Consider the following 11797-nt stretch of genomic DNA (forward strand, 5'->3'; position numbering starts at 1 on the left):
ATGGAGTATTATTATTATTATTATTATTATTATTATTATTATTATTATTATTATTATTATTATTATTAACAGTATTTATATACCGCTTTTCAACTAAAAGTTAACAAAGCGGTTTGCAGAGAAAAATCAAATAACTAAATGGCTCCCTGTCCCTAACGGGCTCACAATCTAAAAAAATGCAAATGAATGCCAGCAGACAGCCACTAGAACAGACAGTGCTGGGGTGAGATGGACCAGTTACTCTCCCCCTGCTAAAAAAGGAGCACCCACTTGAAAAAGTGTCTCTTACCCAATTAGCAGGGGGTTAATATGTCCATAGTGTTGAGTATTAAAAGACAGCTTCCTCTTATGTCCCATTCTTTTTATTCTTAGATGCGACCCCATTCAGAATCTAATTGCTATTGAGCACTCGTGTACCACGGAGGGTAAAGGGGGACAGATGTCCCAGGGTTCCACCCCTCTGCCCCCCTCCAGCATCCATGCCTCCATCCATGCCTCCCAAGCACCACTTTCACCACTTTCAGCTGCCCTTCAGAGACCTTCTGGGGGCCAGGGAAGTTGCATATGGCCTCCTCCTGCCCTCCGGAGGCCTTCTGAAACCTCTGGAAGGCTTTTAAAAGCCCTTTTGTTTAAAAGCCCTTATAAGACCTCCAGAGGGCCAGAGGAGACCACGTGTGGCCTGGACACTATGGTAAGTGGTGGCAACCGGTGTGGGGGGGCAATCTTCTGTGATCCTGGCCCCGGAGAGCACAGGGGCCAGGAATGCCAGTGCAATTGCCAATTCCCTGACGAAATAAAAGCACGCCGAGTTTTCTGCTAGCAAAAAGGCACTTTGGGATTAAAACCAAATCCTCATGTATGTCCTACTTCTTTTGGAATGTGCTCTGAACTGTTTTGAATCCCAGTAGGAAAAACAGATCTCTCTACTGACTTTCCCTGAAGTCAAATACCACAGGAGTCTACAGCAGGTCGTTGGCAACAGGGGAGTTCTCTGTTGCTGGTCAGGATCAAATTGATCTCCTCTTCTTGATCAGCTGAAGTGCTCCCAAAGAGAAGGATGGTCGTGGTGGTGGGCATCAAATGTTTACTTCAGCGTTTCTTCCCCTTCTTTCTTCTTAGAATCCGCCTGGTTCAACCTGTGTTGAGAGCTGCCCTGTCGGACACAGCAAGACGGTTCGAGAAGGGAAAGCAATCTGTTGCTATGATTGTACTTCGTGTCCAGATGACATGATATCTAACCAGACAGGTGATTAACAGTGCCCTGGATTGCCAGGAAATATTTGCAAATATTTGTCCAGCCTAACACCATAACATATGCTTAGGTATGGTCTGTTCTTCTCCAAACACTTAAATCATGTTGCACAGATTCTTAAAGGGAAACTATAACTATAAAAAGGGAAGAACCTTGAAAGACTTCAGAGGCAGTCCATTACACAGTTCAGTGCATTTAACTCCACTGGTGCCTGTCACTTGCTGCATTTTGTCATTCCCCTGATACTAAGCATTGTTCACCAGAAAAATGAAGAATTCTTGTCCAACTTCCATCATACAGCTTCATACAGCTACTGACACTCTCTTTGTCCTTTTCAGATGCAGCTCATTGTGTCAAATGCCCAGAAGATCAGTACCCAAACAAGAACCAAGATCAATGTATCCCCAAACGCATGGCCTTCTTAAACTACAATGAGCCCTTAGGAATTGGTTTTGTTTCTATTTCTTTTTCCTTTACAGCAACAACAGCTATGGTGATACTGATCTTTTTAAAGAACTGGAACACTCCCATTGTCAAAGCCAACAATCAAAACCTCACCTGCATTCTTCTCACCTCCATCCTGCTTTGCTACCTTTCCTCCCTTCTCTTCCTCGGAAAACCTAGCAAGGTGTCCTGCCTTCTCCGACAATCGGCTTTTGGCATCATTTTCTCTGTGGCTGTTGCTTGTGTTTTGGCAAAAACCATCACTGTGGTCCTGGCCTTCATGGCCACCCAGCCAGGGAACAGGATGAGGAAATGGCTGGGGAAAAAAGTGGCCCACTCCACTGTTCTTTCCTGTTCCCTCATTCAAGTGGGGATTTGCACTGTATGGCTGTCTACCTCTCCTCCTTTTCCAGATGTTGACATGCACTCCCAGACTGAGCACATCATAGTGGAGTGTAATGAAGGGTCGATCATCATGCTCTATTCTGTCCTGGGCTACATTGGTTTTCTGGCCCTTACCAGCTTCACAGTCGCTTTTCTAGCCCGAAAACTGCCAGATACTTTCAATGAAGCCAAATTCATCACCTTCAGCATGCTGGTCTTCTGCAGTGTGTGGATCTCCTTCATTCCTGCTTACCTGAGCACCAAGGGGAAAGACATTGTGGCCATGGAGGTCTTTGCCATCTTGGCCTCCAACACTGGCCTCCTGATTATCATTTTTCTCCCTAAATGCTATGTAATTGTTCTAAAACCAGCTCTCAACTCCAAGCAGCTGTTAACAGAGAAAAGAAGTAATTAAATCGAAATCCAAGATGATAGTTGTTTTGCATGTTTTTCTCTCTATATGTTTCCATACAGTAGTAGTTGTAGTAACCTTTAATGGCATAAATACATCATTGAAATAAATATTACGGGATAATGATACTAGAAAATATGTAGCATAAACGACATATATAAGAAAAAAAAATTACAGGGGGGAAAACTGTTCATCCAACTAGTACTATGACTAGGAATTCACGGCTTGGGTCCAACTATGAGTACGTTCCAGAAATACCCGATGCTGGTTAGAAAAGTTGGACAGTTCACACATTTTACGAGGGCAAATTGACTTGTCTGTAAGCGGGAATTTTTAATAAAATGAGAGCCAGGTATCTGGCAACAGCATATGTCAAGGGTCCTATAGCATCTTCCATAAACCGTGAAAGAGAAAATTCACATGAGGGAGGATAATGGGAAAGCCAGGTGGCTAAATATAATTTGCATAAGGAAGAATGAAAAGGACAGAAAAATAATATATGGGACAGGGTGTCTGGAACTTCCTTGCAAAATAAACAGAGGCGTTTGTCACGAGGAATATGCAAAAAATGACCGTAATGTACTGCGGAAGGGAATATGTTAAACTGGGCTAACAAAAAAAGCTCTTTTCAGCTGTGGATTGGTAAGAGTGAAAAAATAATTTGAGGTAAGAGCATGCTGAGGGGATAAACCGAAGGAAAGAGGGGAACAAGTAGGGTTAAGGGTACTTTTAAAGAAGTTAAATTCAGCCAAGAAAAGGTTCTCACTAATAATACTGTAGGCTTGTTGTAAGCTTAGATCTGCTAATGCTTCAATGGAGAGGTTAATGGAAGAGAGTTTTGCTTCCACTGATCGAAACCAGGAGGAAACATAGGAATCATTTATTAAAACCGAAATAAGAGAGTCAGGGGACGGGGTTAAGTGAATTTTAAGCCAGAATTTGAACGTCAGCAACCAGGCATAAGTGGAGGGGAGATGAAGACCTAATTCTATTAGTATGGAGGAAAGATGGATAAGGTTGGGGATTCCAAGAATTTTCCGAAAGAAAGAAGCAGCTAGCTGATCAATATCCTTTGTAACTGCTTGTATCCATAATGGAACCCCATAGAATAGATGAGAAATAATCTTGGATTTGAAGATTTGAATTGCAGCAGGAATAAATTGATTTCCGGAATTAAAGTTGAAGTTTGCAATAGCTGAAAGGTGAGTGATAGTGGAGGAAATAATTGACTTTTTATGAAGAGACCATGATAGTTTGTATTGAAACAAAAGGCCTAAATATTTAAAGGATTTAACTTGAAGGTACGTATGAGAATTGATTGACCAAATGGAAGGGGACCAGTGTCGAGAGAAAACCATAATTTGTGTCTTTTTAGAATTAATGATAAGGTCGTTCTTCCTGCAGTATGATTGAAACTTGGTTATGAGTTCCCTTAGCCCAGATTTAGTTAAAGCCAGGAGAACAGCATCATCTGCATAGAGCAATATGGGAACTGGAAGCTTGTTAATTACTGGACGGAAGGAAGAGTTTGTTGCTAAATGAGAAGGAAGATCTGCCAAGAATAAATTAAAAAGTAGGGGGGGGCAAGAATACATCCTTGCCTCACACCCTTATTAATTGGGAAACTAGCAGAAAGGACATTAGAGATAGGAATACATACTTGACAGCGGTTATGAGAGTGAAGTTGACGAACTAAAAATAATAAATGGGGATCAATTCCCCAGTTATTGAGTTTGTTCCATAAAAGGTCTCTGTTTATTGAATCAAACGCGCCTTGAAGGTCAATAAAGGCAGCAAATAAACTGGATCTGTTAAAAATAGAATATTTCTCTGCAAGAAATGATAAAAGAAAAGCATGATCAAGGGTAGAAACTCCTGGGCGAAAACCAGATTGTTCAATCCCTGGAAGGTTGTTTGAACGCGCCCAGGACGATAATTTAAAAGAAGGAATTTGGCATAAATCTTCCTGATGCTAGACAAAAGACTTATTGGATGATAATTAGACAGGAGGGCAGGATTTTCTTTCTTAAAAATTGGGAGAAGAAACAAAAGCCGCCATGCATCTGGAAAACAACCTGAGGTATTAATCAGGGTAAAAAGTAAAGCTAGGGGGTTTGCCCACCAACCAGGATTACTTAATAAGACCTCATTGATTATGAAGTCCGGGCCTGGAGCTTTGGCTGGTTTGAGAGAGATGATTAAATCGTAAATCTCAGTCGGGGAAACCGGTGGCCAATCAGGAAGATTATGGAGAGTGTCATTTGAAAGAGAAGGGGGAGGATGGGAATAAAAGGTTTTGGAAAAGTAATCAGCCCAAGTAGCCTCTGTGATAGGAGAGTGTATAACAGGGGAGGACGACATGCTCTTGTGACTACGGACCAAAAGGCCTTATGGTTTTTGGACAAGATGGCTTGTTGTAAAGAGGACCACTTTTTAAGGGCATAGTGTTGCTGTTTATCCTGGAACTTTCTGCGACAATCACTTCGAAAACGAAAATAATTTCTTAGATTGTAACAGGAAGGACTACTACGAATAGAATAAAACAGAGAATGAACTTGCTTTTTAAGCCTCCAACATTCAGCGTCAAACCATGAATTACTGACGTGGGAGGGAGGAAGATTTGGACTAAAATCGCTCAGATGGCCAACCAAGGAGGAAGTTAAAGAGTTAAAAGCTTTAATCATGTCGGGACAGGTCTTAGAAGAGAATAAATCCTCTAGGAGGGAGATAGGAGCCTGGATCCAATGAAATAAAACTTGTTCTGCTGCAGGGGTCCATCTATAGGGACGGGTTGGGTTAGGGAAAGGCAGGGGGAGGGGGGAGCCCCGAAAGGAATTGAGAGGGAAAGCAAAATGGGTAAATGATCACTTTCCGAGCGGGGACTAACATAGAAATCAAAGAGGAGAGGGTCAAGGTCTGGGGAGGTTAAAACATAATCAATCACACTGGCTCCTCTAGGAGAAAAATGGGTATACTCTCCGGAAATGTCCCGACCCCTGGCACCATTTAAAATGAAAACGTTTGCTAAAATACACAAATTTAAAAGGAATGGGGCGAAACTATTTATTGAAGAGTCTTTGGATTGTCTTGGCTTTGAGAACCAGGGGGAATTTGGTCTTCGAAATGCCAATTCATGAATTGAGCTAGAACTGAATTTGTGGGACCAATTCTGGAATTAAAATCGCCAGAAATAATCAGGGAAGCCTGGGGATGAGATTTGAAGGAAACGGAAACAATCTTGCCAAGATCTGACCATATATCTGGGGGGGGCCAAGTTCACTGGGGGAATATAAACATTAAGAAGGAGAATTTGGACTGTTTTAAACTGTATGAGAAAAATTTGAAAATAAAGTAAGTTCGAATGAAGTTGTGTAATGGAAAAAGCAGATCCAAATCTGGCAAAACAACAAAGACCTACACAGGGTCTTCCGAAAACATTCCTCTTAAAGGCAGGAGTAGAAAAGGAAACATAACCTGATAAAGTCATTGGGGACATAGACCAAGTTTCCTGCAACAGGATAAGGTCAAACTGGGAAAGAAATCTGACAAAATCTTTGTCAGAACACTTGGAAGACCAACCTGAAATGTTCCAGGTTATTATGGTAAAAGGAAAAGGGGATGAAGGGACGGGAGAAGAAAACTGTAGTCAATGAGTAGGTGAGCTAGTGGGATCTACTTCAGGGGCTGAGGAGGATAAGGAAGGACAAGGGAACTTTACTGGGGGAAGAGAAAGAAGGGAAAGATCTATATATGGGCAGGAGGTCTGGTCTAGAGGGTAGAGCCTCCATCTGCCTGAAGATAACATCCACAAGGTTGCCAGTTCGAGGCCACCGGCACTGTGCGACCTTGAAGCAGCTGACAAGCTGAAGCCGAGCTATTCCATCTGCTCTGAGCGTGGGAGGATGGAGGCCAGAATGTGAAGCCAGATCGGAATGAAACACCTGAATATAGTGGTTCTTGAAAGAAAGAACCTTCTTTCAATTGTATAAATCCCTATTTAATTTAAATAAGCCTGCCTATGTAAACCGCCTTGAATAAAGTCTTGAATAAAGACCAAGAAAGGTGGTATATAAATACCTATTATTATTATTATTATTATTATTATTATTATTATTATTATTATTATTATTATTATTATTATTATTATATAGGGTGAAAAATCCACCACACTATCACTTCTAGTAATCTTCTCCTGTACATAGGGGGGGGGCAGGAGCATCAAATGAAACTGGAGCTCTTTTAGACAAGGCAGAGGAAGGGGCTGGGAACATGAAAGATTGCCCCTGCAGGGGAGGGGGGAACCCATAGAAGATTTGATAGGGGAGAGACCCCTTTGAACAAGGTCCGAGTTGTTATAGGAGAAAGTCTCAGGACCTACAGCGGCGATCGAGGTTTTGGTATTGTTAGATAGGAAGAGACTAGTAAAAGTATCAAAATGAGGATCGTTAAGGAAGATGGCACCTGGGCGGAGGTCAGGGGTTTCGTTAACTGGCAGGGGAAGACCGTGATCCTGGTATAAAGCACTCTGAGGTGAGGGTCCCTTGTCAAGGGCTAACAGGCAATTTGCGGATGGCTGTGCTGGCCTGGGTATGCAAGGGACGTTATCTTCTTTGGGGGGAGGATTTACAACAGCCCTTGAGTTTGTTATATGTTCATCTGTCATTTCGGCCCATACTGGAGCGGCTGAGATTAAGGTGGTAGTCGGGAGGTCTTTGAGATTCTCCAGAGCAGCAACGTGCTTGGTGAGAACAAGGTCCGAAGCGGCTCTCACTGCATCACAAAAAGTGGGAGAAACGTAGGCAACAGGGGAAAGTCGCACAGGTGAAGATGAAAGATGCTGAGCAGAGCTGTCAGAGCTGGCGTAATTAAAAGCTGAGAAGGGGTGGACTGGAACCATCAATAAATCATCCAAACTAGAAATTGAGCAATCCATCTCTGTCTCTGTGAGTGAGTCTCTGGGAGTTATTTTCTGAGTGGGTTCTGTGATTATTTCATCTATTTCTGTAGCACAAATAATATTGAAAGATTGAGTTCTTTTCAAGTTGATTAGATGTTCTGTATCTATATTACAACTGGAAGAAAGGGGGGAACAGGATGGTGGCTTTGGGAGCATTGTGACTTTCCTTTTAAATTTCATCCGAGACCCAACTTGCTTAAATACTCTCTGAGTAGTAATATTGCAAGATCTCAAATGGGATCTGATATTTAGCAACTTATTAGGGAAATGAGCAGAGCTAAAAGATAAAAAAAGTCATTTAAAATTCAAACAAGTGGGGAGAAAGAAAAATTCCAATAACTCCTCAGAATGTAGTTCTTGATTCAGCAGCTGTGATAAGGAATTCAAAATTAATAATAATAATAATAATAATAATAATAATAATAATAATAATAATAACAACAACTTTATTTCTACCCCGCCTTTCTCCCCGAAGGGACTCAAGGCGGCTTACAACATAATTAAAAACAATTTAAAAACAAATAAGTTTGGGGTGAGAAATCATTTCAGAAGCAATAATTGCACCTCCTTGGTAGCTATCCATGGATAATGTTAATAATGCAAGATACAACCCAGAAGTCAAAATGTTGAAACAAGGAAACACCAAGTTCATATTAAAGGCATGATGCTAAGGCAGCACAGGTGACCAAAAGAACCCAATGGTTTCCATCCTCTAAAACAGGGTTGCCCAATCCCCATCCTGGAGGCCATTTCTATCCCTGGGGGACCCCCAATCCAGCCCATGGAGAGTCCTCAGTCTCCAATGAGCCTCTGGCCCTCGAGAGACTTGTTGGAGCCTTTGCTGGCCGGACGTGACTACTCTCAGTGGAAGGGCCTACTGTTTGACCTCTTGCATGAGTTGCAGGCCAAGGGCTTCCTCCGCTGCTTGCTGTTTTACATCTGTGAAGCAGCAGCAAAGGCCAGCCTGGCTTTGTGCAATGTCTTTTATAGGCCTTGAGCTATCATGAAAACTTCATTTATTCATGTAAGCCAAAATGTGGAAAGAAGGAAATACCAAGTTCATATTAAAGGCATGATGCTAAGGCAGCACAGGTGACCAAAAGAACCCAATGGTTTCCATCCTCTAGAACAGGGTTGCCCAAACCCCAGCCTGGAGGCCATTTGTGGCCCTTGGGGACCCCCAATCCAGCCCATGGAGAGTCCTCAGTCTCCAATGAGCCTCTGGCCCTCCACAGACTTGTTGGAGCTTGTACTGGCCCGACGTGACTACTCTCAGTGGAAGGGTCTACTGTTTGACCACTTGTGTGAGTTGCAGGCCAAGGGCTTCCTCCTCTGCTTGCTGTTTTACATCTGTGAAGCAGCAGCAAAGGCCAGTCTGGCTTTGTGCAATGTCTTTTATAGGCCTTGAGCTATCATGAAAACTTCATTTATTCATGTAAGTTCCATCTCCAATATATTCATTTATGTAAAAGCTTTATTCAAATTTTAAATGTAAAGGAATTCTTTTTTTCGTGGCCCTCAATGCATATGTCAGAGAGATTATGTGGCCCTCCTGTCAAAAAGTTTGGACACCCCTGCTCTAAGAGAAGAATCATCCTCCAAGAAGTCCTTCCTTCACAAGAGGAACACTTTTTCCAAGTAGGGACCTTTATAGCCTACTTGACTATTGGAAATTTGCATGCAGTATCTACTTTTTTTCCAGTCATGGATATTTCTGGTCATGATGCAATAACCCAGTTTCTTCTGAGCATTATGAAGCACTGCTTCTCAGTCATGTTACTTAGAACTGGTCCTTTTCTTTCAACTTTCATCATCTAGTTCTCAGCCACTTAGTCATAACGAGCTCTAGGCTGGTGCATCTGATCAGAATATGCACCCAAATCTGCTGCACTGGTGGGATCGCTGGGTCAGAAATAGAAAGATCTCGATATACCTTCAGTGGCATCACAGGGGTGTGTGTGTGGAAGGTGTGTACCAGACCAGATGACACCCTCAGAGGCATGGCACCACTAGTGGCCAACATTTTGGAAAGCTTTGGGAAAATGTGTATTTATGAATAAAAGCACAATGTTATATATTATTGGAATAGTTTCATGAAGAACGTAATGAAACAAACCATGTTGAATTATCTGTATTCTGTCATACATTATGGCCAAGTAATCTGAAAAAGCGAACACAACTGCCTTATGTAACAAAAAGTGGATTTACTAAACTCAAAACTGATCAATGAGACTAATTGTTCCAAGAGCCTATGAGGTGTTATTGTGACTCAGCAGGCAACCAATAAGGTGTTCATATGCAGAGATGGGCAAGTCAAGCACAGTTTGACTTGAGTCAAGTTATAAGTCTCCACCCCCTTTAACCTGACACAAAAAGGAGCCCTAACAAGCAGGTCATTTGACACCCAAGGCCCATCAATTGTTGTCACCCCATAAAACATCATTCATTCATTCATTCATTCACATTTTTATACCACTTTTCCTCTAAGCAGCTCAGGATGGTGTGCATGGTTCCTCTCCTTATTTTGTCCTCACAACCCTGTGAGGTAGGTGAGACTGAGAGATAGTAATGGTCATGACATGAAATGAATAATAATAATGGCCAGAAAATAAATGCAGTGAATATTTCCCCACAAGCAACGCATGAAATTCTGCCTCAAATGGTATATAACATGATGGTATTATTCCTCAAAGTCATGATTTCTAGAATTTTGGTCACTAGGGTGTCACCCACCCCCCACTGTGCCAAGGATGTCTCATTGACCTGTTTTGAGTTAAGGCAGTGGTTCTCAACCTTTTACCACTGAGTCCCACTTTTTAGAATGGCAATGTGTCCAGGAGCCACCAGAAGTGATGTCATGACTGGAAGTGGCATCATCAAGCAAAATAAAATAAATAATTAAAAAATTAAATTAAAGAAAAACAAATAATTAAATAAACGGTAGCCAGCCCTGTTTCGTCAAGTGACTTTTCTCTGTAGCTTGTCTGCTATAACACCCCCTCCCCCAAATAGTGAGATTTTAGCCCTCCCCAGTGCCCAGTTCAGTGTAAGTTTTTATGTTTCAAGCATATCACTATCAGGACCCACCTGGCTTTATAAGTCTAAAAACAAAGAAAAAATGACCTTACCAGCTCAAGCCTCTGTTCTATTCTTTGGGGGGGAGGGCTGCCTTCTGGAGCATTTGTTGAGCTCTACTTTCATCGGATTGGGACCATGTAGCTAGCCTTGCATTCCCCTTTGCCTGACTTGACCAGCAGCCGAGGCAACGTTGCTTACTTGTGAGTAAACATGACATGTGGCTTACTATCGCTCTGCATAGGGCTCAATACATTCATCTGCTTGGAGGGAGGGACTTCCTTCTTAGGTGTTTTTGGGGGCTGCTTTCATTGGAAAGCAACCATTTGGTGTCTTTGTCTTCCTCTCAGTCTGCCCTTTTGAAAGGAATAAGGCACGTTCAGCTACTCATGAGTAAACATGCAATATGGCTCAATTTCAATTTCCATAGGGCTTCATGCATTTTTGGGTTTCCTGTTTTTTGGCCATAACATCTGATGGAAAGGAGATACCTTACCCTGTTTTTTTTTCCACTGCATTCAGCTAGAAAATCGGCATCCAATGGTATGTAGCATGCTGGGTTTATTCCTAACCTCCGCGATGTTAGTGATGTTGGGTCATGACAGGGGTCGAGCACTTGTCCGACCCCTGCCTTACCTGGCTGCAGGCCAGGGGCAGAATTGCCTAGCCACAGAGCCACCACTGCCTCTCCAGCTGACCAGGCAAGACTCAGCTGGGTGGGAGAGATTGCCCTGCAGAGCTCACCTGACCAGACCAGTGAGCAGGGCAGGGTCATCATTAACCACCAAAGAGGAGGGCAGCAGGCTAGGGTCAGGGCCCCTTTAAGCCTAGAGAGAGAGGGAGGAAGGGGAGGAGCCACGGGTGTGGCTGGGAAGGATAAAAGCAGGGAAGCCTGTGATTACAGGCAGTTCTGGAGCAGGAAGACAGGAGCCCCTTCCTGAAAACCAAGGGCCTTGGTTCCTGCCTCCAGGGAAGAGGATAAGGGTGTTGTGAACCCCTTCCCTCTGGCTTGGTCTGAGGCTTACCCTGCAAGGAATCCCAGGGAAGTGGACACCCCACCCAGGGGTCCCAAGAGACCATCCAGCTGACTCTTGGCACCCTGCTGGGTGACCCCAAGAGACCCCCCTTTTGGGGCACCCCTCACAGGTCATATGTGGTGTCATCCCCCCAAGGCTGGTACTTGGGGTTGGCCACTCCCCTGCTGCTCACTAGTTACACCGCTGCTAACAAGAAGACTTTCTGAGTTGCTGAGAGCATTTTGGGGACATTAAAA

The 11797-nt window shown here is 43.1% G+C and overlaps 1 protein-coding gene across 1 annotated transcript; it reads left to right on the top strand.

Annotated features, from left to right (window-relative positions):
• LOC136652496 (vomeronasal type-2 receptor 26-like) lies at nucleotides 1-2495 on the top strand. The gene is made up of 4 exons (XM_066629437.1): nucleotides 1-5; nucleotides 373-425; nucleotides 1181-1246; nucleotides 1591-2495. The coding sequence occupies exons 1-4, from the start codon at nucleotides 1-3 to the stop codon at nucleotides 2493-2495; spliced, it is 1029 nt and encodes a 342-aa protein (XP_066485534.1).
• The last annotated feature ends 9302 nt before the right edge of the window (nucleotides 2496-11797 follow it).

This window comes from Tiliqua scincoides, chromosome 5, assembly GCF_035046505.1.
Source record: "Tiliqua scincoides isolate rTilSci1 chromosome 5, rTilSci1.hap2, whole genome shotgun sequence".
NCBI classification, from domain to species: Eukaryota; Metazoa; Chordata; class Lepidosauria; order Squamata; family Scincidae; genus Tiliqua; species Tiliqua scincoides.

Coding starts and splice junctions, on each gene's coding strand:
- LOC136652496 (XM_066629437.1), top strand. Junction 426..1,180: donor GCACTCGTGTACCACGGAGG/GTAAAGGGGGAC, acceptor AGACGGTTCGAG/AAGGGAAAGCAATCTGTTGC. Junction 1,247..1,590: donor CATGATATCTAACCAGACAG/GTGATTAACAGT, acceptor TGTCCTTTTCAG/ATGCAGCTCATTGTGTCAAA.